Source organism: Macaca mulatta, chromosome 7 (genome assembly GCF_049350105.2).
Source record: "Macaca mulatta isolate MMU2019108-1 chromosome 7, T2T-MMU8v2.0, whole genome shotgun sequence".
Taxonomy (NCBI): domain Eukaryota; kingdom Metazoa; phylum Chordata; class Mammalia; order Primates; family Cercopithecidae; genus Macaca; species Macaca mulatta.
The window spans coordinates 21019075-21042951 of NC_133412.1; the positions used below are offsets into that span (position 1 = coordinate 21019075).

At 44.5% G+C, this 23877-nt stretch overlaps 2 protein-coding genes and 1 non-coding gene across 27 annotated transcripts in view; all 3 read right to left on the minus strand.

The window, feature by feature from the left end:
• STRC (stereocilin) overlaps positions 1 to 675 on the minus strand; it is a 25912-nt gene extending 25237 nt beyond the window's left edge. For all 14 annotated transcript variants that reach the window (XR_013395537.1, XR_003731219.2, XM_077939264.1 and 11 more), the window contains exon 1: positions 413 to 675. The gene's annotated coding sequence lies outside the window, so the exon portion shown is untranslated. The remainder of the gene's footprint in view (positions 1 to 412) is intronic.
• Positions 593 to 23269, minus strand: CATSPER2 (cation channel sperm associated 2). Of its 12 annotated transcripts, XM_015142085.3 has the most exons (13): positions 22267 to 22583; positions 21644 to 21817; positions 21401 to 21469; positions 14402 to 14574; positions 13721 to 13876; positions 12991 to 13115; positions 9857 to 10035; positions 9543 to 9642; positions 9172 to 9228; positions 6215 to 6432; positions 5378 to 5542; positions 3534 to 3582; positions 593 to 777 (listed from the first exon to the last, which is right to left on the minus strand). In XM_015142085.3, exons 1-12 carry the CDS (start codon positions 22442 to 22444, stop codon positions 3551 to 3553), a joined length of 1626 nt encoding a protein of 541 aa, XP_014997571.1. In that variant the 5' UTR covers positions 22445 to 22583; the 3' UTR covers positions 593 to 777; positions 3534 to 3550. The 12 variants fall into 12 exon arrangements, with proteins under 12 accessions (XP_014997571.1, XP_014997573.2, XP_077795402.1 ...); XM_015142087.3 differs by lacking the exon at positions 593 to 777 and having other exon boundaries at positions 3426 to 3582; XM_015142083.3 differs by lacking the exons at positions 593 to 777; positions 3534 to 3582 and adding an exon at positions 23139 to 23269 and having other exon boundaries at positions 4707 to 5542; positions 22267 to 22413.
• LOC114679762 (U6 spliceosomal RNA) lies at positions 11742 to 11848 on the minus strand. Its single transcript, XR_003731874.2, has one exon. It is a non-coding gene; the product is annotated as a U6 spliceosomal RNA (small nuclear RNA).
• Positions 23270 to 23877: the final 608 nt, after the last annotated feature.

Here is a 23877-nt window from a genome sequence, read left to right on the forward strand (position 1 = left end):
AAAATTAGCCAGGTGTGGTGGTGGGCGCCTGTAGTCCCAGCTACTCGGGAGGCTGAGGCAGGAGAATGGTGTGGACCCGGGAGGCGGAGCTTGCAGTGAGCTGAGATCCGGCCACTGCACTCCAGCCTGGGAGACAAAGCGAGACTCCGTCTCAAAAAAAAAAAAAAAAAAAAAAAAGAAATAGCATCTTAAGTGAAAGACCTTCAGACAAAATACAGAAAAAGTTAAGCAGCAAGGAGATCTTTGAGGACTTTCCGAGCCCATAGAAATTGTTTGGCAGTTCTTGAGATTAGAATAGGAAGAACAGGTTTGAAGAAGTGGGAATAAGTTCAGTTTTGGACATATTACAACACAGTGAAACCCCCATCTCTACAAAAAATTTAAAAAATTAGCCAAGTGTGGTGGTATGCACCTGCAGTCCGCACTACTTAAGGGCCTGAGGCAGGAGGATCACTTGAGCCTAGAAGATCAAAGCTGCAGTGAGCTATGATTGCACCACTGCACTCTAGCCTGGGTGAAAGAGCAAGACCCTGTCTCAAAAACCAAACCAAACCAAACAAACAACAACCAGAAAACAGGGGAGGAGACAAAATTACTATCTTCATGGAAGTTTTATTATTTGATCATATGAGGAACTAGTTAGGATGGACAGGGATTTCTGTTTTGTTCATTCACTGATATATCCCAAGTATCTAGAACAATGTTTGGAACATACAAACTCAACAAATTTGTTGAATAAACTTCCACTCCTGTAGGATTAAACTCAGATTGTTTTCACTGAAGAAAGAGTTAAAGAATAAAATGCAGAATGCACAGACCACAGATCAGCTATAGAAAGTCAGGAGGGGGCCGGGCACAGTAGCTCACACCTGTAATCCCAGTACTTTGGGAGGCCAAGGAGGAGCGGATTACTTGAGGCCAAGAGGTCAAGACCAGCCTGGCCAACATGGCAAAAACCTGTCTCTACTAAAAATACAAAAATTAGCCAGGCGTGGTGGCGTGCGACTGTAGTCTCAGTTACTTGGGAGGCTGAGGCACGAGAATCGCTTAAACCCAGGAGGCGGAGGTTGCAATGAGCAGAGATTGTGCCACTACACTCCAGCTTGGGCGACAGAGTGATACTCCATCTGCCCACAGCCCAATTCAGTGTTTTTAAATATATTGTTGAACTATTCAAGACTATTGAATTCCAGAACATTTCCATCACCTGCCAAAGAAACCCTATACCTATTATCTGTCAGTCTCAATTCCTCCCTCCCCAACCCCCAAGAAACCACTAATCTACTTTCTGTCTTCATAGATTTGTTTATTCCGGACATTCAATTCATTTGCCTTCTCCCCATCTTGGCCTTTTTGCCAGACACATTCTTAGGTGAGGACTTTATAATTACCTCCTTATGGTCCCCTTTCATCTCCTCCCCATTTGGGTAGCAGCCCTTACTTCAGGTTGGGTGTTACTGACCTTACCTCCAGTTCAGGAGAAAGCCTTAATTAGTGATTCCATCACATTCACCTTACCTCAAAAATTCGTTCGAAGTACCTCAACAATTCGTTACGAATTACCTCAACAATTCATAAGCATATGATTTAACTTCTTGGTCCAATCAGTGGTGGTCAGGATGTGTCTGTAGAGGAGTGGAGATTGACTTACATACAGTTAATGCCCAAATTTTAAGTGTAAAGTTTGTTGAATTTTTACATCTATATATACCTGTGTGACCACCATGCAGATCAAGATATGGAACATATCTACAGCACTCCAGAGGCTTCATGCTTCCTCCCCATCAGTATCTTCACTCCAAGAATAACCATGATTGTGACCCAAAGCTCAAACATTTTGTTCATTGACTGAGAAAAGACTCACTGGCTTTCTTCCCCTGGATATGGGTAAATAGGTAAGCAAGCCTAGGTGCTTCAGAAAATTATCTGGCTACCCAAGTGAAGCCACTCTGAGAATAATAACAACACGTGGAGGAGAGCGCAGATAGCAAAATTCCAGAGAAACAAAACCACAGATTTAACAACAGTGAATTTTCACATTAAATCAATCCTGAAGCTATACTACCTATGAACTTCCCAGTCTCCGGTAAGCTATTTTGTTGTTTAAATGGCTTCAACTGATTTTTTTCTCAACTCAGAATTTTTAACCTGAGTTAGAACCTTAGCTCTACCTCTTACTTGGTATATGCTCTTGGGCAAGTTACTTAACTTACTTAATTTCTTTAGGCCTTAGTTTTCTGATCTCTAAAAATAGGAGGCTATCTTCCATATAAGATTATTCTATGAAATATACATACTCTATATACAGTATATATATACTAAATATACAAATATCCTCATACATGTTAAACACTCAATAAGTGATATAATTTTTAATCATAAACATGTCTAAAGACTTAAGTCTTCTAACAATGGAATGGGATCCCTTCTACATAATGAATCCCAAATAACTAGAAACATTAAGCATTACCTGGATAATCCTCCTTTCAGTGATGTTCTAAAAGGTGTTCCTGCTTTGATGGGAGATAGATTAACTCTGAAATCCCTTCTAACACTAAAAACCTGTACAACACTTACTGATTTACATTGCCCTGAGCAATGGCCAAATGAAATAAAGAGACTTATGGTCCAGTAACAGGTAAAAATAATATCCAGTTAAAGTTAATGGTTCACAAGAGAAGCAACATTAGTAGAACAGGCAATGGAAACAATACTTCTCAATTAGTTATACTAACAGCTCTGAAGATCTCCTTACTCCAGAGAGGCCTTTACCTATGCATCAGGGAGGGAGAGGGTAAAATTAGGACCATAATCAGGCAGCAGAGGTTGCAGGAAGGGTGGAAGCTATAATGACAAAGTCAAGAAATGAGTCGGATTCAGGAGCCGTGGAAAGGGTAGAAAGCTAAGGAGCACAGTCTCCACTGGCATCTGAGCTAACTTGTTTTGTTCTTTTTTAGAGACAGGGTCTTGCTATGTTGCCAAGGCTGGAATGCAGTGGTATGATCCTACTTTGCTGCAGCCTCAACCTCCTGGCCTCAAACAATCCTGCCTCAGCTCATAGCTGGGACTAGAGGTACACATCACCACACTCAGCTTGAACTAACTCTTTTTCTTGACCTTATGCCTTTCAATATGCCTTATCTTACTGAGCAGCTATCAGCAGTATATATTAGACACTTATACTTTTATTTATTTATGTATTTTGAGACAGAGTCTCACTCTGTTGCTTAGGCTGGAGTGCAGTGGCGTGATCTTGGCTCACTGCAACCTCTGCCTCCCAGCTTCAAGTGATTCTCCTGCCTCACACTCCCGAGTAGCTGGGATTACAGGCATCCGCCACCACACCCAGCTAATTTTTTTTTTTTTTTTTTTTTGTATTTTTAGTAGAGACGGGGTTTCACCACGCCTGGCCTACACACTTATACTTTTTAATTTTAATGAACAGACATTGTTCTATCTGAACAGACATTTATATTTTCAATTCTCCATTTTCAACAATTCCCTTCATTATCTTTTGCTGAGCCCAAGGATATTGAAGCCATCCATTGCTTTACTTGTCTTCCAAGTTCATCAGTGCCTGCACTGCAAAGGAAACAGATTGTCAGGCTGGAGAACTAAGAATATTCTACATACGTAAATGTTTGGCGAAGACCTTGCTTTTCTGGGTTCTAGGTTCCCACAAAAGTCTTTTACTAATCTTTAAATTAAGCTTTATGATTCTGTGTACTCTTTGCCATAGACAAGTTTATCAGGATTAAAGAAACCACCTTGGCCGGGCGCGGTGGCTCAAGCCTGTAATCCCAGCACTTTGGGAGGCCGAGACGGGCGGATCACGAGGTCAGGAGATCGAGACCATCCTGGCTAACACGGTGAAACCCCGTCTCTACTAAAAAATACAAAAAACTAGCCGGGCGCGGTGGCGGGCGCCTGTAGTCCCAACTACTCGGGAGGCTGAGGCAGGAGAATGGTGTGAACCCGGGATGTGGAGCTTGCAGTGAGCCGAGATCTGGCCACTGCACTCCAGCCTGGGCGGCAGAGCGAGACTCCGTCTCAAAAAAAAAAAAAAAAAAAAAAAAAAAAAAATAAAGAAACCACCTTGCTGCATTTTCCTCCTTTTCACCCTGTCCTCCCTAGAGAATAAGTGGGAAGGCAGGGCTAAGAATGACTAGCAGGAACAGGATTAAATTTAGGCAACGTTTTGAAGTAAGCAAAGCCTGTCTTTCACATCTTGCCCTAAATTCCGTGTTCTAATGTTATAAATTCCTCATTGCCCACCTGTGCCCACCACACACAAACACACAGTCCTCCTCTCTAATTTCTTATTTTCACGCTGAGTTGATTTCAACTAGGTATGAGGGGAAAAACCCAGATAACACACATTAAATTATAAAAATCCGCCCCTAACTCTTCTGTTTTAGCTTTGTTTTGAGATGGAGTGTCGTTCTGTTGCCAGGCTGGAGTTCAGTGGTGTGATCTCCGCTCACTGCAACCTCTGCCTCCCAGGTTCAAGCAATTCTCCTGCTTCAGCCTCCGGAGTAGCTGGGACTACAGGCATGTGCCACCATGCCCAGCTGCTTTATTGTATTTTAGTAGAGACAGGGTCTCACCATGTTGGCCAGGATGATCCTGATCTCCTGAACTCGTGATCTGCCCACCTCAACCTTCCAAAGTGCTAGGATTACAGGTGTGAGCCACCATGCCCAGCCTTTTTTTTTTTTTTTTTTGCTTTTAGAGGGAAACTGTATTAATCAAAATTAGTCATGAAGTAATGAAATTTAGGAAAAATAACTTTGAAAAGATAGTGCTCAGTTTACATCAAACTCTACTATTTAAATCACATATTTATCTTTATAGAGGCTGACACTAGAAGGGGCAGATACAAACAGAAGTTTAGAATTCATAAACTTCTTTAGGGAGTTAGGACAGTGAGCACTTGTGGGCCTCCTGCTCATTGTCTGATCCCCCATAGCTCTCCAGATTGAGCCTTAGGCCCTGCTGCTCAAGTCTGAAATGCAATCTTCAGAGAGAACAAACATGCAGAAACCGGTGGGCTGCCCAAATCAAGCAAGAGCCTACCTTGTCCTAATTCCCAACAACTGAGATTAGACTTTCTCTTCTTGGGAAATAAGCTCTCATACCTCATAGGATTTGGGCGTCCCATGCTACAGAAGCAGAGTTTCTAGGTTCTCTCTCAGTTAGGGAAAAGTGGGACACATGCCCAGAATGTGACAAACCAAACCAAGAATTTGCCTATTTTAGGTATAGGCAGAAATTTAGAAGCTGAGATGCCAGAATAGCGGACACCCTCCTCCTCCTCCACAGTTATAAACGCTATATATATATTCCCATGGTCCCCATGACTGCCCTAACTCCATACCTGCAAACTCTTGTAACTTCTTACGCTCCTCTAGGTTATACTGAAGCTTTTCTAGCAACTCAAAATATCGGAAGAGTGAGTCTCTGGGCCAAACACGGTCATCCTGATCCATTTCCAATAGCCCGGGCAGATTTTCATGCACAAGAGTCTCCCAGTCCAAATGACCTGTTGGGAGGAATGCTTCAGAAAAGCATGGCTAGGTTTGTAAAAGTTGGATAAAAGCTGGTAAATCCTATGGTGTGGGTGGAAAGGTGGGGTGGGAAGAGGTAACAGGAAGCAAGGAGGGAAAGGGTGCATCAGCAAGAAATCACTTTTTACAGTGAGCAAAGAGGGCCACAGCCACACTTACCCAAAGTGAAGAAGGAGGACAGGGGAAATTAGAAGCAAAAAGAAAGTCATTAAGACCAGAAAATTGGCCGGGCGCGGTGGCTCAAGCCTGTAATCCCAGCACTTTGGGAGGCCGAGACGGGTGGATCACGAGGTCAGGAGATCGAGACCATCCTGGCTAACATGGTGAAACCCCGTCTCTACTAAAAAAAAATACAAAAAACTAGCCGGGGGCGGTGGCGGGCGCCTGTAGTCCCAGCTACTCTGGAGGCTGAGGCAGGAGAATGGCGTGAACCTGGGAGGCGGAGCTTGCAGTGAGCTGAGATCCGGCCACTGCACTCCAGCCTGGGTGACAGAGCGAGACTCCGTCTCAAAAAAAAAAAAAAAAAAAAAAAAACCAGAAAATTGGAGAGGAGATACAGTAGGAGAGCTCCTGTTAAGAGTAAGATGTCTTATAGAGTAGTCTGAATTCAAATGGAAAAAACTCATTATTATAGTTCTTTGGCTCACCAATAGATTCAGAAAATCTGGATTCAGAAGAGGAAGAATAGGAAGAGGATGTGGAGGAAACAGAGGAGGAAGACTGGTACTCTCTCTTTTTTGACAAGGTCTCTTTTGTTTTTGATGCAGATGTTTTTAAATCCTCTTCAGTGGCACCATAATTAGACCCTACTTCAGACACTTCTGATAAGTCCGAACTTTCCCTTTGTTGACCAGCTCCTCTTGTACTGAAAGGAGAAAATCATGACTTCACAAACATTTACAAGACATGACTAGGGCCGGGCGCGGTGGCTCACGCCTGTAATCCCAGCACTTTGGGAGGCCGAGGCGGGCGGATCACAAGGTCAGGAGATCGAGACCACGGTGAAACCCCGTCTCTACTAAAAATACAAAAAATTAGCCGGGCGCGGTTGTGGGCACCTGTAGTCCCAGCTACTCGGGAGGCTGAGGCAGGAGAATGGCGTGAACCCGGGAGGCGGAGCTTGCAGTGAGCCGAGATCGCGCCACTGCACTCCAGCCTGGGCTGGGCGACAGAGCGAGACTCCGTCTCAAAAAAAAAAAAAAAAAAAAAAAAAAAAAAGACATGACTAGTCCACTCATTATTCTGGTTCTGGTCCTGGCCACCTCCTAAAGCTGGGGCATAAGACAATGAGAGCCAAAATACTCCCAAACTCTAAACTCAGGCACTTCCAAACTCAATCATTCATGTGTCATCCTTAACTCTTCTCTTCCCTACCATATCCAGTCCATCAAGAAATCATGCTGACTCTATACCCTCGAAATAAATCTTTTCTCACTAACTCACTGCTACCACTCTGGCCTAAGCTGTCACCATTTCTTGCCTAGGCAGCAGTATAGCCTCCCAACTGATCTCTCTGCTCCTTCCCTTGTTCTTCTACCAACACAGCAAGTAATCCTTCTTAAATGTAAGTCACCTCATGTCACTCCTCTGTTCTGCTTTCCATTTCAAAGTCCCTACAATGGCACCCCTAACCCTACAGGATCATGTCACCATTATCTCTCTGACTTCATTTCCCAGCACTCTTCCCCCTGCTCACTCTACTCCATTCACAATGGCCTCCTTGCTGTTTCTCAAACACACCAAGCATGCTTCCAGCTTAGGACCTTTGCACTAGCTGTTTCATCTGCCTATTAACACTCTTCTTATAGATACCCACATGGTGATCCCCTTACCTCCTTCAAGTCTTTGCTCATATTACCTTTTCAATGAGGTCACCCTGACTACCCTGTTTAAAACTATAACCCATCTGTGGCTGGGCACCGGGGCTCACGCCTGTAATCCTAACACTTTGGGAGGCTGAGGCGGACGGAGTGCCTGAGCTCAGGAGTTTGAGACAGCCTGGGCAATATGGTGAAACCTCGTCTCTACAGGAAAAAAAGAAAAAAAAAAAAAATTAGCCGGGTGTGGTGGCAGGCACCTGTAGTCTCAACTACTTGGGAGGCTGAGGCAGGAGAATCACCTGAACCCAGAGGCAGAGGTTGCAGTGAGCCGATATCGTGCCACTGCACTCCAGCCTGGTAACAGAGCAAGACTCTGTCTCAAAAAAAAAAAACCAAAAAAATAAAACTACAACACATCTGCAATCCCACCTTCTACTCCCAATCTCCTTTAACCTGTTCTACTTTTAATTTTCCCATAATGCTGATCATATTTTAACAGATTAATTTACTTAATATGTTCACTGCTTATTATCTCTTTATCACTACTAATAGGTAAGCTCCATGAAGAAGGCATTATTGTCTATTTTGTTCACCGATACATCCCAAGCACCTACTAAGTATTCAATAATTATTTGTTCTTTATAGTTTTTTGTTTGTTTTTTTGAGACAGGGTCTTGCTCTGTCACCCAGGCTGCAGAGCAGTGGCACAATCACGGCTCACCACAGCCTCAGCCTCCCAGGCTCAAGTGATCCTCCTACCTCAGCCTCCTAAGTAGCTGGGACCACAGGAGCACACCACCACATCCAGCTAATTTTTGTTTGTAGAGGCAGAATTTTGCCATATTGCCTAGGTTAGTCTTGAACTCCTGAGCTCAAGTGACCTGACCACCTCAGTTTTCCAAAATGCTGGTATTAAAGGCATGAGCCACTGCGCCCACCCTGCTAAATTTTTGAGATGGGATCTTGCTCTGTTGCCCACGCTGGACTACAGTGGTGCAATCATGTCTCAATGCAGCTTTGAACTTCTGGCTTGAACTTCAAGCAATCCTCTTGCCTTGGCCTCTCACAGTGTTGGGATTACAAGTATAAGCCACCACATCTAGCCAGTAATTATTTGTTAATGAGTGAATGAGTTCATTTCTGCTTCTGCTTTCTTTGTCCACTGCTGAACACTTGGGGTCTAGATTCATATTTGTTTCATTGAAGGTATCTGTATTAGTGTCCTGAGGCTGCCATAACAAATTACTATAAACTTGGTATCTTAAAATGACAGAAATATATTCCCTCACAATTCTAGAGGCCAGAGTCTGAAATGAAGGTGTTGGCAGGGCCATACACCCTCCGGAGACTTTAGGGGAGAAGTTCCTTGCCTCTTCTACCTTCTGGCAGCTGCCTGGCATTCCTCGGCCTCCCTTGGCTTGTGGGGGCTTTAGCCCCAACCTCTATCTCCATCTTCACATAGCCTTCTCCTATTCTCTGTGTCTTCTCCTCTCTCATCTCTTATAAGTACCCTTGCCATTGGATTTAGGACCTACCTGGATAATCTAGGATGATCTCATCTCAAGATCCTTAACCTAGGATCTTTTTTTTTCCAAGTAAGGTCACATTCACAGGTTCCATGGAGTAAGCACATGGACATATTATTTTGGGTGCCACTAGTCAACCTACTACAATATGCAGTTATTAAATGAATGAATTCTCTCTCAAAGCCAATCTTCATCTTTAGTTTTCCACCCTCTCTTCCTTCATGTGTTTCTATCCCAGTTCACGTACATACTCCTAACCTGTCATCTGTTTTGCTATGGCTTGACTTCAGTCCCTCCTGTGACACGTTTTTTCTCCTGCAAAGCAGAAAAAAAAAAAAAAAAGAGCAAAGACAGTTACATTCAAGTAAAAGTGTGGTAAGAAAAAAAGAGTTCATATCAGAAAGTGAAGAAAACTAACTGGGGAGAACAAATTGTAGTCAAGAGGTGAAAATAAATGGAGGGCTCCCCACAGTGGATGAAAAATCAGGCAATATTCTAGAGCCAGAGAATTCTTATCCTTGAGGGCAAATCTTCTGTCACAAAGGGAAAAGTGGGGTTGAGTAGAAACAAGAAATGAGCTCAGGAAACACTTGAGAAGGAAAGTTGGGGTTGAAAAGGGAGAAGCAGACCTCTGGATGATCTGCCGCTTGAACATGTCAGCTTTCAGCTGAACCTCCTGACGTGCCATCTCCTCATTCATCTCTTTCCTGATATTCTGAAAGTTAGTAACTGCCCCAAAGGGCCATTAGGAGTTGGGAGATGTTAATGACTAGACCTGGGAAGAGGGCTTGGGTGAGGAGAATCCAAGTGAAATATCCCATCCAGAACCCAAGCCTTCCTGCTACACTAGGTTCTTTATACCCATAAGCCACCAATCCCTGCTTTCAGACTAATTTCTTCCCAACCACCCTTCCCAAACAAGTTTCACCTCCTCTATGCTTACCCATCATGGCTACTATGATACTCCGAAAGATAATGGAGCCAAGCAACAACCAAAGGATGAAATAGATGCTGCTGAAGAGGCGACTGACTTCACGCACCTTCCAGACATCCTGAAGCAGTGCATACCAATGATCCAAGGTGAAGAGAATGAACACTGTTACCAGGGAATTTGGGAGGTCCCTAAAGAAAAAGGCATGTGAATAGACAGAAACAGAGGCCTAAACCTTTCAAAAATGGTACCATTCTTACTTTTAAAGAAACATAAAGCATTTCTTTGTAGTTTGTTCTGATTTTGGCTCCTTTTCTACCATACTCAGTTTTTAGCTAATCATTCTTCAGTTTGAAGTTGTTTTTTTTGTTTGTTTGTTTTTTTTACACGGAGTCTCACTCTGTTGCCCAGGCTGGAGTGCAGTGGCGCAATCTAGGGTCACTGCAACCTCCACCTCCTGGGTTCAAGAGATTCTCCTGTCTCAGCCTCCCGAGTAGCTGGGATTACAGGCATGTACCACCATGCCCAGCTAATTTGTGTATTTTTAGTAGAGATGGTGTTTTGCCATGTTGGCCAGGCTGGTGGCGAACTCCTGACCTAAGGTGATCCGCCAGTCTCAGCCTCCCAAAGTACAGGATTACAGGTGTAAGCATTGCACCCAGCCTAAATTCTCCTTTATCATAAATAATCTATGACTACCTCTCACTATCCCATTAGTCCTGGGGTATAATAAATACTCAATAAATAGGCATTAACTGAATTTTTAAAAGATGAATGAATCACCAACTAGTTCTTTTTTTTTTTTTTTTTTTGAGACAGAGTCTCAGTCTATCATCCAGGCTAGAGTGGCGCGATCTCAGCTCACTTCAACCTCTGCCCTCCAGGCTCAAGTGATTCTCTCACCTCAGCCTCCCGAGTAGTCAAGATTACAGGCATGCGCCACCATGCCCAGCTAATTTTTGTAATTTTAGTAGACAGGGTTTCACCACGTTGGCCAGGCTGGTCTTGAACTCCTGACCTCAAGTGATCTGCCTGCCTCAGCCTCCCTAAGTGCTGGGATTACAGGTGTGAGCCACCATGCCTGGTCTTTTTTTCTAATTTTATTCTCCACTGCTCTATGGACTCCACTTAATAGAAGATCACTCGCAAATTTAGCAAAATTAGCAAATTTAGCGAAATAGAAGATCATTCACAAAATTATTCCTATTAGTTTGCTGGTATGAAATGATATGCAGGTAAATGGGTATGCTACATAAACATATGTGATCCTAAATAATGAATATATACAGATTATAAAATTATTAATATTTTAAAATTACTAAAAAAGTAAAAAGTTTCTGGGAAGGTATCTAAATTTTCCTACCTTTATTTTTAGTCCTCCATATACAATTTATTGAAAACATCAAAGCTTGTATAGGATAAATTCTAGGACTTTCCTAACTCAATACTCTTACAAAACTATCTGTTAAGAGTTTAACAGAGTCCTGAGAAGCGCAGACAAGATTGAATTCTAATTCATAAACGGGATTATCTACTCAAAATTCAAGTTGATTTCCTTCTAGAAAACAGTGATGTTTTCTTTTTTAATATTTAAAAAACTGGCCAGGCGCGGTGGCTCAAGCCTGTAATCCCAGCACTTTGGGAGGCCGAGACGGGCGGATCACGAGGCCAGGAGATCGAGACCATCCTGGCTAACACAGTGAAACCCCGTCTCTACTAAAAAAATACAAAAAACTAGCCGGGCAAGGTGGCGGGCGCCTGTAGTCCCAGCTACTCGGGAGGCTGAGGCAGGAGAATGACGTAAACCCGGGAGGCGGAGCTTGCAGTGAGCTGAGATCCAGCCACTGTACTCCAGCCCGGGCGACAGAGTGAGACTCCGTCTCAAAAAAAAAAAAAAAAAACTATGTAACACTTCATAAATTTGTGTGTCATCCTTGCACAATGGCCATGCTAATATTCTCTATATCATTCCAATTTTAGTACATGCGCTGCCGAAGTGAGCACTGATTAGTGTTTTCTCAGGAATAGGCACACGCACGTGTAATATGTAGAGATTGGGATAAAACCAGTGATCATATTTGAGAATCAGAGTAACATTCATTGATCACTTACAATATATCACATACTGTGCTAAGTGCCTAAATGCATTACCATATTTATCCCCACACTCTTATGCAGTAGCACTGCTATTATTCTTTTTTTTTTTTTTTTTTTTTTTTTTGAGATGGAGACAGAGTTTCACTCTTTGTTGCTCAGGCTGGAGTGCAGTGGCTCAATCTCAGCTCACTGTAACCTCCGCCTCTGGGGTTCAAGTGATTCTCCTGTGTCAGCCTCCCGAGTAGCTGGGATTACAGGTGCCCATCACCACACCTGGCTAATTTTTGTATTTTTAGTAGAGACAGGGTTTCACCATGTTGGTCAGGCTGGTCTCGAACTCCTGACCTCGGGTGATCCACCCGCCTTGGCTTCTCAAAGTACTGGAATTACAGGCATAGGCCACTGCACCCAGCCTATTCCCATTTTTCTTTTTATCTTTTTTTTTTTTTTTTTTTTTTGAGATGGAGTCTCACTCTGTCGCCAGGCTGGAGTGCAGTGGCACGATCTCGGCTCACTGCAATCTCTGCCTCCCAGATTCAAGCAATTCTCCTGCCTCAGCCTCCAGAGTAGCTGGGACTACAGGCACCCACCACAACGCCTGGCTAATTTTTGTGTTTTTAGTAGACACAGGGTTTCACCACGTTGACTAGGATGGTCTCAATCTCTTGACCTCATGATCCACCTGCCTCAGCCTCCAAAAGTCCTGGGATTTCAGGGGTGAGCCACCGCGCCTGGCCCCCATTTTTCAAAAGAGGTAACTGACTCACAGAAACCAAGCCTAACCACTGGAGTGTACTGCTATTTAAAGATGCCTGATGACAGTGTGGTTTGAATTTCCAAACCCAGAATAAACATGGAACTAGCTGCCCCACTCTCAAGAGCAGAGCTAAAACCACTCACTATTCTTTTGCTTTCTCTTTCCCTCTCCCTATTGTGTTCTATTTGTTTCTTGGAATAGACTGTATTTATATTACTATACTTTGGACAAGCTTCCCGGTCTCTTAGTCAACTTCTCTCCCCTCACCCAGCTGTCCCCCAGCTCTGCTTACGAGAAGAACACATGGTACTCCAGGTCCTGACGAGGTGAACGGGTGTAGTCTGAGAAGAAGTAGACACCAGTCACAGCAAAAATGTAGAAGAAGATGAGCAGCAACATCAAGAGGAAGGTCATGCTCTAGAGGCCATAACCTCAAGTCAAATGTGGGCCAGACTAGGCTGATTTCCACCAACAGCCCAGTCAAGCCTACCTGGCAATCCCACACCAAACCCTCCCTTGTATCCCGAACCCAGTCATCTCTGAATCACAGCACCTGTCCCCAGCCCCTTCTCATCCAATAACATATCACAGGACGTTTCATTGCCTTCTTTGACCCATCAAGATTTGTTTCATACATATATATATATTTTTTTAGACGGAGTCTCACTCTGTCGCCTAGGCTGGAGTGCAGTGGCACAATCTTGGCTCACTGCAACCTCCACCTCCTGGGTTCAAGCTATTCTTCTGCCTCAGCCTCCTGAGTAGCTGGGATTACAGACAAACACCACCAAGCCCGGCTTATTTTTATTTTTATTTTTGTATTTTTAGTAGAGACGGGGTTTCACCATGTTGGTCAGGCTGGTCTAGAACTCCTGACCTCGTGATCTGTCCCCCTCGGCCTCCCAAAGTGCTGGGATTACAGGCGTGAGCCACTGCACCCGGCCGACTTGTTTCACATTCTAGGTTAAGCCCTCACATTTATCTACCATGCCCCCTGCTTTAGCTTGCAACAGTCAAATCACCTTGAGGGCCCTGACCAGGACCAAAATAATAACTCGAATTTGACGGAATTGTGCAAGGAGTTTGAGAGACCTCAGCACCCGGCAGATCCTCAGAAGCTGAAGCCACACCGATTGGCCTGTTACCCCTACCAATACCACAACCTCGGGAAGCAGGGACTGTGGAAAACACACAGATTATGAGTAAAACACACCCCAAGGCACGCAGGCACAGTTGCACCTTCTTCATCTCATCCTCTTCATTGTTCCCTGGGCATTATCCCTTGAACAGCATTCTCTGAGAATTGTTTCCTATTCAGCCTTTCTATATTAAGTTGCTTAAACGCTGTACTTCAACTTGTTCAGATATAAAAAGGAGGATAAAATTCATGGTTATTTAATTGGGTTGTCATGGAGCATAAATGAGGTAATGTAAGGAAAATACTTAAAATAGTGCCTGGCACTTAATAAGTGCTCAGTAATAGGCAGATGTTCTTGTTGGCGTTGACGTTGTGGTCTACCTTGCTCCTAATACCAACAACTCCTGCAATGACTGATGTTTAGTTTTAGGAAAAAAAATCAAAAGAAGGAAGTTAAGTCAATTTTTGTTTCCTCCTATTACCATGTTAACTTTTCTTGTCCTTTCGATTCACCTAGGCACATTCCTCATCCCACTAAAGGAACCCTCAGGATCTCTATCCTTACCAACATGGTAACAACAAAGTCAAAGACATTCCAGCCACTCTTCCAGAAAAGGGAAAAGTTGGATAGCCACTTAAGAAGGATCTCCAGGATGAAAATAAGCAAGATAAACCAAGCTGCCACCTCCAAAGTCAGCTTCAATGGCCATAGTTTGGTATTTGTGGATTCCAGCAATTCTGTGAGGATAGAGCAAAGGAGGAATAAAAGTTAAGGAAGCTGGAAACCGAATGATGGAGAATGATCACACTTAATAAACCACAGTTTTGCCCACTACTGTTCCATTTTTCTTTGAGTTTCTCTTCTTAACATTGTTGCTTCAACCTGTGAAATACAGGGAAGGACAGAATTGACCATAAAACATAGCCACAACTAATCTGTTGATATAGTTATGTCTCCCCAGCTACAAGTCACTTCCTATCTACTGTGGGGGTCACACAGCCACTAAGAGAATACTCTCTTTAATTACCCCTACCTCCAACCCCCCACCCCCATCTACTGCACTGTTATCTCAGTTCCAAAGTTCACATGAAAACAATGGGTCTTGAGAACAGAATGAAAATACAGGGCCATGAGATCTGAAGTACTTTATAACGAATGCAGAAACAAGCCAGAATCATTGGGGTATATCAAACTATAACAATAAATCACTTGGTTCTGTTAGCTTCCTTTGAAAACTTTCCCTTTCTTCCCTGCCTAAAATTGGTTTTGTTCTGCAGAGCAAATTGAATGCATACTTCCTCTCTAGAACCCTATTATTTACTAATTGCTATTCCTTAATTCATTGCCTTTCTCTTTCAACCTCTTTCATCTCTTTTATTTATTTATTTATTTATTTATTTATTTATTTTGAGACGGAGTCTCGCTCTGTCGCCCAGGCTGGAGTGCAGTGGCGCGATCTCGGCTCACTGCAAGCTCTACCTCCCAGGTTCACGCCATTCTCCCACCTCAGCCTCCGAGTAGCTGGGACTACAGGCGCCCGCCACCACGCCCGGCTAGTTTTTTGTATTTTTAGTAGAGACGGGGTTTCACCATGTTAGCCAGGATGGTCTCGATCTCCTGACCTCGTGATCCACCCGCCTCGGCCTCCCAAAGTGCTGGGATTACAGGCTTGAGCCACCGCGCCTGGCCTCATCTCTTTTATACAATTGATGTATGCCATACTCTGGAAAAAAACACTGAGATTAAAATAGGCTTAAGAGCTAAATAGAAATCAACATTGTGGTGCTCTGGCTTTAAAGTCATCCTGATGCTAAACTGGATCCAGACAAAAAGAACAGAGTCATACTTCAATCATCCCTAGAATTTTACAGAGGTTGGCCCCTTCTAAAAACCAATGGAGTTATGTTATACTTATTCCTATGCTTGTTTTGAGACAGTCTCACTCTGTCACCCAGGCTGGAGGAGCGCAGTGGCATAATCATGGTTCGCTGAAGCCTCGATCTTCCAGGCTCAAGAGCCTCTGGGTAACTGGAACCACAGGCACATGTCACCATGCCCAGCTGATTTTCTCTTTAAATTACTTGTAGAGATGGGGTCTCCCTGTGCTGCCCAGGTTGGCCTCAAACTCCTGGGCTCAAGTGATCCTCCCGCCTGGTCGCCCAAAGTGCTGGGGTTATAGGCATGAGCCACTGCGCCCAGCACTCCTATGCTTATTTAGGCTCTGTGCTGCTTTCGAAAGTTTTTCTTTCACACACATTTCTCCAAAATGGACAATTGTTCACATTTTATCATCCATGAAGTTAGGATGCTTTTTTTTTTTTTTTTTTTTTTTTGAGACAGAGTCTCTGTTGCCAGGCTGGAGTGCAGTGGGATCTTGGTTCACTGCAACCTCTGCCTCCTGGGTTCAAGCAATTCTCCTGCCTCAGCCTCCCGAGTAGCTGGGACTAAAGGCGTGTGTCACCATGCCCAGCTAAAATTTGTATTTTTGGTAGAGATGGGTTTCACCATGTTGGCCAGGATGGTCTCCATCTCTGGACCTCGTGATCTGCCTGCCTCGGTCTCCCAAAGCGAGGATGCATTTTACAATCAGCGATGTGTCCCAGTTTAATTGGGCATGATTTTTATTTCTTAGTGGTAAATAGTGAATTTCTCCATTGATGACAGCTTAGATTCAATAAAATACAAAACTTTTTCACTTAACAATAAATTCTAGCTCTCAGGAGTATGGAATTATGTAATTAGAAAGAGGTAAGGACCACATTTGTGGCTGGAAAATAGAATGCTATCATTTTTATTCAGTTTTTGCCCTTGCAAAACAGGAACCCAAAGAAAGAAATGAAGTAAAATAAGGCTCTTGTGAAGCAGAAGATAGTTTTAAGTACCTTAAAATAGTTTAAGTAGGGAAGTCCAAATTACAGAGGCAGTAGCACTTTTACTCTCTGGAAAAAGGAATACTTTCATAGAAGCTCAATGAACCCAAGGAAGGTCAGAGGAACGAATAGCAGAAATTGCCTCAGCAGCACAGAATATGCAAAAGTGACTGCCTCCACTCTACATCAAGTAATGTGTCCTCTCTGAAGATGAAAAACAACTTTCTAAAATTCTTGGAATTTTTCAGGCTGCTATAGCAAGGCAAAGGAGTCTTAATGGAAATAGACACCAGGAGCCCAGTGAAGTCTACCCAGGAATCTTAGCCAGTGTAGTGAAGCAGCAGTGAACATCTATGCTTGAATATTCTTCTCAGGGTGACAGACAGTAGCCATTGGATGAAGCAAGTCAGGCAAATATATAATTCTGCTTTACAGGGTAGAGTTCACCATGAACAGTCATCTATTTCTACTCCCTACTCTAGAAAAACAACAGTAGGTCACCTCACAGAATACCAGGTAAATTCACATTGGTATCAAGGAGTCCAATATTATAGGTGAGGAGAATAGTACACTATAACAACAAACTGATATGTAGATTTTGACATTTACACAGTTTTAATATTTTTAGTAATGTTTTGGCTAGCTATACCCATCATGAAGCAAGAAACACTGATGTTGAAACATAGTTTCTTTTTTTTTTTTGAGATGGATTGTCACTCACTCTGTCGCCCAGTTGCCATCTCAGCTCACTACAAACTCCACCTCCCGGGTTCAAGAGATTCTCCTGCCTCAGTCTCCTAAGAAACTGGGACCATAGGGACATATCACGATACCCACTGATTCTTGTATTTTTAGTAGAGACAGGGTTTCACCATGTTGGCCAGATTGGTCTTGAACTCCTGACCTCAAGTGATCCGCCGGACTAGGCCTCCTAACCTGCTGGGATTACAAGGTGTGAGCCACACGCCCAGCCAGAAATACAATTTCATGAAGAGCATTAAGAATGATAACTCTGCAAGTTTAATCTCAAGATGATCTTCAACAGATTCTACAAATTCCATTCATTTGACCAAAAACTTTAGATAGCACATCAAGCCATCTTTAGGACTTTAAAAGTCAATGTAAAAAATGGTCATCTTCAGGAATATGCCCACCTTTGGGAAAAAATTGTAATGATATTATACTTAGGTTTTATTTTATTTTATTTTTGAAACAGGGTCTTGCTCTGTCACCCAGGCTACAGTACACTGGTGAGATCATAGCTCACTGCAGCCTCAATCTCCTGGGCTCAAGTGATCCTCCCACCTCAGCCTCCCAATATACTCAGTTTTTAATTTTAAGCAAGGATTGTCTATACTTGCGATGTGTTATTTTCTGACAAAGGCTTGCAAAGAGTCAAAACTTTTCTTCTTTCTCATTATTTAGAACCAAAATATGAGATTTTAAAAATACGCCAATTGATGTTTAAAGTACAAAACAGAATTACCAATATCCAGTTGTGGAAGTAGATTTGTTAAAGCCCTAATGGTTTAGATCACTTTGTGATCTGGAAAAAAAAGTTTAAGCCTAAAAAACATATTAATGCTTATCACATCAATTAGTCTGTTCAAAGAAATCTGTTAATCACAAATCATTTCCCTTTGCAAAATCCCTCCTCCTTCTCTACCACAAGAATAAGCTTAATAAGATAAAATTTCCATGAGCTTGACAGGTAATTTCCAGTCTGGCAATCTACTTATCCTCTGGCACAGTGATCATGTTGCATATTCAGTTAACTGTTTTACCAAATAGAATGGTTAGTGCTATTCTACTTTGATTTGTCTATTAGATCTAGGGCAGGGGTCCCAAGCCCCAGGCTACTGACTGGTACCAGTCTATGGTCTGTCAGGAACTCGGCCATGTAGCAGGAAGTGAGTGGTGGGTGAGTGAGCATTACCGCCTGAGCTCCATCTCCTGTCAGATCAGCTACGGCATTAGATTCTCATAGGAGTGCGAGCCCTATTGTGAACTGCAGGTGCGTGACCCTTAGCAGAATCTAATGCCTGATGATCTGAGGGGGAACGGCTTCATCCTGAAATCATCCCTCCTACCCCATCCATGGAAAAACTGTCTTCCAAGAAACCAGTCCCTGATGCCAAAAAGGCTGGGGACCACTGATCTAGGGAATCCTGTATATTTACTACTATTTACTTCATTCCAAGGCTTAGGACTATAATCCTAATACAAGGCAAATACATGGCAGCAATCATACAATAAAAGGGAATTATAAGTAACTTAGTTCAAAATCTTCAATATTACGAGGAGGAAATAAAACACCTCAAAGTATATAGTATACTGTACTGGGTCAGTGACATCAATTGTTGTATATTTAAATATCTTGGACCTCACTACACTAAAGGACTATCTTATTTTTTTTGAGACAGGGTCTCACTTTGTCACCTAGGCTGGAATCCAGTTGCATGATGTCTCACTGCAACCTCCGCCTCCCAGGCTCAAGCAATCCTCCCACCTCAGCCTGCTGAGTAGCTGGGACTAGAGGATGTGTCACCATACCTAGCTAATTTTTGTATTTTCTGTACAGATGAGGTTTCTCCACATTAGCCAGGCTGGTCTCAAACTCCTGAGCTCAAGCGATCCTCCTGCCTCAGCCTCCCAAAGTGTTGGGATTACAGGCATGAATCGCCATGCCTGGGCCCCAGAGATGAGCTTGTAGGGGATTTGGACCTAGAGGCAGAGTTCTGAACTGGCTACAGGCACTGGACATTTCTGTTGAGGAAATATCTCTGTGACATAAACAGCCAAGAGCTTCATAACTATGCCCTTCTCTTTTTTATTTAAGACGGAGTCTCGCTGTGTCTCCCAGGCTGAAGTGCAGTGGCGCAATCTCGTCTCATTGCAAGCTCCACCTCCCTGCTTCACACCATTCTCCTGCCTCAGCCTCCTGAGTAGCTGGGACTACAGGCGCCCGCCACCACGCCCAGCTAATTTTTTGTATTTTTAGTAGAGACAGGGTTTCACCGTGTTAGCCAGGAGGGTCTCAATCTCCGGACCTCGTGATCCACCCGCCTCGGCCTCCCAAAGTGCTGGGATTACAGGCGTGAGCCACCACGCCCGGCCTGCCCTTCTCTTAAAAATTCCTCCTAGACTGGACACGGTGGTTCACGCCTGTAATCCCAGCACTTTGGGAGACTGAGGCATGAGGGTCTTTTGAACCTAGGAGTTCAAGACAGCCTGGGCAACATAGTGAGATCCTGTCTTTACAAAAAAATATATATATATATCAACATAATTAGCCTGGTGTAGTGGCATGCACCTGTAGTCCAAGCTACTCAGGAGGCTGAGTGGGGAGGATCAATTGAGCTCTGGAGGTCGAGGTTGCAACGAACCACGATCACACCACTGCACTCCAACCTAAGCAACAAAGTGAGACTCTGTCTCTAAAAAATACAGTGGGAGCCTTCCCCACAACAGTGAGAATTAAACAAGTGAGTAGTTTTACTGTCCTTTTATCATTTCTGAGCAGTTTGAGATTATCAACAAATGAGCTCGCTGATTTTGCAGACATCCTTATATTTTGAATATGCTTCATATAATTTATTATTGGTTTCAGAATCATTTCCTTTTTAAGTAATTTTTTTGGCTCAGCTAATATCTTAGTTGTACCTACCTTTCCATACTTTGTAAGCTTTCTTATTTGTACTTAATCTTTCTAAATACACTTGTAAAAATGTAAATGTCACATCATTCAGTGATAGGCACCAATATCCTTAACAGAAAAGGTTAATTCAAACAAATGTCAGCCTAAACTGACAACAGAAATACAACTGGTCTTCCCAAGTTCAGTTCCGTGTGGATTTGTTACATTGCTACATATTAAACCTAGTATTAATGTGTCTAGATATTCTGTATCTAGTATACTCTTGAGAGCCCTCCAAATACTAATATTTCTTTTTTTTTTTTTTTTGAGATGGGGTGTAGTGGCATGATTTCAGCTCACTGCAACCTCCGCCTCCCAGGATCAAGCGTTCTCCTGCCTTAGCCTACTGAGTAGCTGGGATTACAGGTGCCCACCACCATGCCCAGCTAATTTTTTGTATTTTTAGTAGAGACAGGATTTCAGCATGTTGACCAGGCTAGTCTTGAACTCCTGACCTCAATGATCCAATCACCTCAGCTGCCAAAGTACTGGGATTACAGGCATGAGCTATCACGCCCAGCCAATATTTCTAGATTTTAGCAGTTGAATAAATCCTACTCCAGGAAGCTTAATATAACTGTCCCTATCACAATTCATATGACATTCAAAAATGTAAAATGATCAATTTAGGAAAAAAAAATTACTCCTATCCACTTCCTTTTTTTTTTTTTTTCTTTTTTGATAGAGTTGCACTCTGTCACCCAGGCTGAAATGCAGTGGCACAATCTCGGCTCACTGAAACCTCCGCCTCCTGGGTTCAAGCGATTCTCCTGCCTCAGCCTCCCAAGTAGCTGGGACTACAGGTGCGTGCCACCACGCCTGGCTAATTTTTTGTATTTTTTAGTAGAGACGGGGTTTCACCATGTTGCCCAGGCTGGTCTCGAACTCCTGAGCTCAGGCAATCCACCTGCCTTGGTCTCCCAAAGGGCTAGCTAGGATTACACGCATGAGCCACCACGCCTGGCCTCACTTCTTTCACACAATGTCAGTTCTCACCTATTTCAACCATCAATACGATCGTATTCAAAAAGATCAGGAAGATGATGAAGTTTTTGAAGAGAGGACCTGTTGTCTCTTAAGGAAATGTACAGAGTGGAGTTCTTTCTGATTTATGCAGCTGAAATAATAAGGGTAATAACATAAGCGGTGAGAATGAGAAAATGGAGTTTGGGGAGCAAAAATAAGTCATTAAGCAGATCATCAACAGCCAGGACAAAAATGAGTGACATAAAAGGATACACTCAAGGACCCATCCGGCCCACAAAGAAAGAGGTGGCCTCTGACTGCAGCGCACATGAAGCTTGCTCAACAGCCTCTGGGCATGTGAAATCTGTCCTACACGTTGAGGCTTTATAGAGAAGCGCACTAGCTGGTGTTGATCTCCCAACATAAGTTTCTTCTGGCGGGAAGGATCTACAACAAAAATTAAAAAGGGATAGTGGATAAAGACAAAGAAAATAGAGCAGGTAGGGTTGGGGGCAGGGATATTGGTCAGATAACGGGTCCCCCTAATGCCTTACTGCTGGTCCTTCTCTTCTCACAGCAACTAAGAATTCTGTTTGGAGTGAGAGAAAATGTACTGCTTATGATCAACACTGTCCATGCCCACAAAAGCAACAGGTTCACAAAGTCTTAAGTGTCTTTGACAGAAACTTTTCCGAATCATCCATGGCTAGTGGCTATCCTAGGCCTAAAAGTGAAAGACATGGATTCTATCTCCTCAGTTTTATTTACAAACCCTTGATTTATCAAGTGTGGTAAACCAGCAACTAAACCGACCTCCCTAGAATTTTCCACTCTTAAATGTAGAGGATGTGCATAGGAGTCTTAAATTTAAATTAGTGAAGAAATAGGCTGCTGACCAAGTAACTCCCTGATAGTGTGCCGCGGCACAGCTTGGCTCAAGCCTTGCAAATGCTCGATGAGAGAGAAAGTATCGATGAGACGTGAACGAATGGCATCAGCTCGGGGCAGCTGCATCTGCCCTTCTTGGTGGTAAGTGGTCATGTCTGCTAAGAAAATGTAAGCATCAAGGGTCATTTCATTCTTGGAGTTGCACCAAAGATTACAGGTTTTCTGTCCCCTCCACCCCACCTTCTTTGCCCTTAAGATTCCTTAATGTACCCACATTTAGGAACCAGGAGCAGTTGGGAAGAACAAACATTGCACTAAGACTCGGGGTTTGTTGAAACAAAAGGGGCTAAGAGTGGTAAAGACATTGTGCAGTCGACCAAGTGGCCAGGCATCTTCACTTTGCGACGGCATTTCTAATTAAAAACAAAACAAAACAAACAAAAACACCTCAATAAAAAAGCAGTAGCCACAAGGGTAGGGGACCGGGGCAGGACAAAGAAGAATCTGGGCCCCACCTGGGCCTGAGAGAATCGGGCAACGAGGTGGAGTTCAGGGAGGGCTTGGCCTGCCCACGAAAGAAACCAAGTGAAGATAAATTGCACAAAATGCAAAAGCCTGACATTTTGAAAATGGGTCCGGTCCCAGGTGTGTCCACCCCAACACTCCTTCGGGGGCTAGCTCCTTCTCTCCTCCATTATCACTTCTGGGCCTCACCTCAGCCCAGGTTCTCTTCGCCCACTCAGTCCCGACTTCACGCTTCCGCCTCCAGCTCAGGCGCCCCCTGGGCCCGGCTACCCCTGCGCAGGACGAGCTCAGGACCGGCTCCCAGCCTCACTGCGCCCCATTCCCCGCCCCGCCCGACCCCCAGGTTTCGGCTCACCCCGGGACCCGGCCCTAGCCCCTGACCCCTGCCTAGGACCGGGCCCAGCCACGCTCTCCCAGCCCCTCGCCGCCTCAGCCCCTCGCCGCCTCGGCCCCGCCCCGCACTCCGGTCACTCGGCGGTTATCGGCTGGTTCCACCCGCCCGACGCAGGCGCCGCGCAGCCAATCGGCGGCTGCCACACAGCGGCCCGAGCCGGGCTTGGGGGTTGGGACCTCCGGCTGCAGGTCCGCCTGGGCCAGACGCGCGAGCGCAGGCAGCCGGTGTGTGGTCGCGCGCCCGACCTCCGCAGTCCCAGCTCAGCCGCGACCCTTCCGGCCGCCTCCACCCCACCTCGCCGCCATGCGCCTTCGCCGCCTTGCGCTATTCCCGGGCGTGGCGCTGCTTCTCGCCGCGGCCCGCCTCGCCGCTGCCTCCGATGTGTTAGAACTCACGGACGACAACTTCGAGAGTCGCGTCTCCGACACGGGCTCTGCGGGCCTCATGCTCGTGGAGTTCTTCGCCCCCTGATGAGGCCACTCTGCCGGGACGGGGGAAGAAGGGCCGGGCTGGGCCGGGGGCGAGGGCGCGGGGAACTGTTGGGCCTACGCAGCGCCGGCGCCCTTCATTCCTGTGGGCCCTTGCTGCGGCGGGCACATTTCTCATTACCGGGGGCTGGAGGCGCCTCGCCGAGAGCGGGGGAGTCGGTGCTGATCGGGAGAAGGAAAACCCGAAGGCTGCGCGCACGCAGGGCCTCATC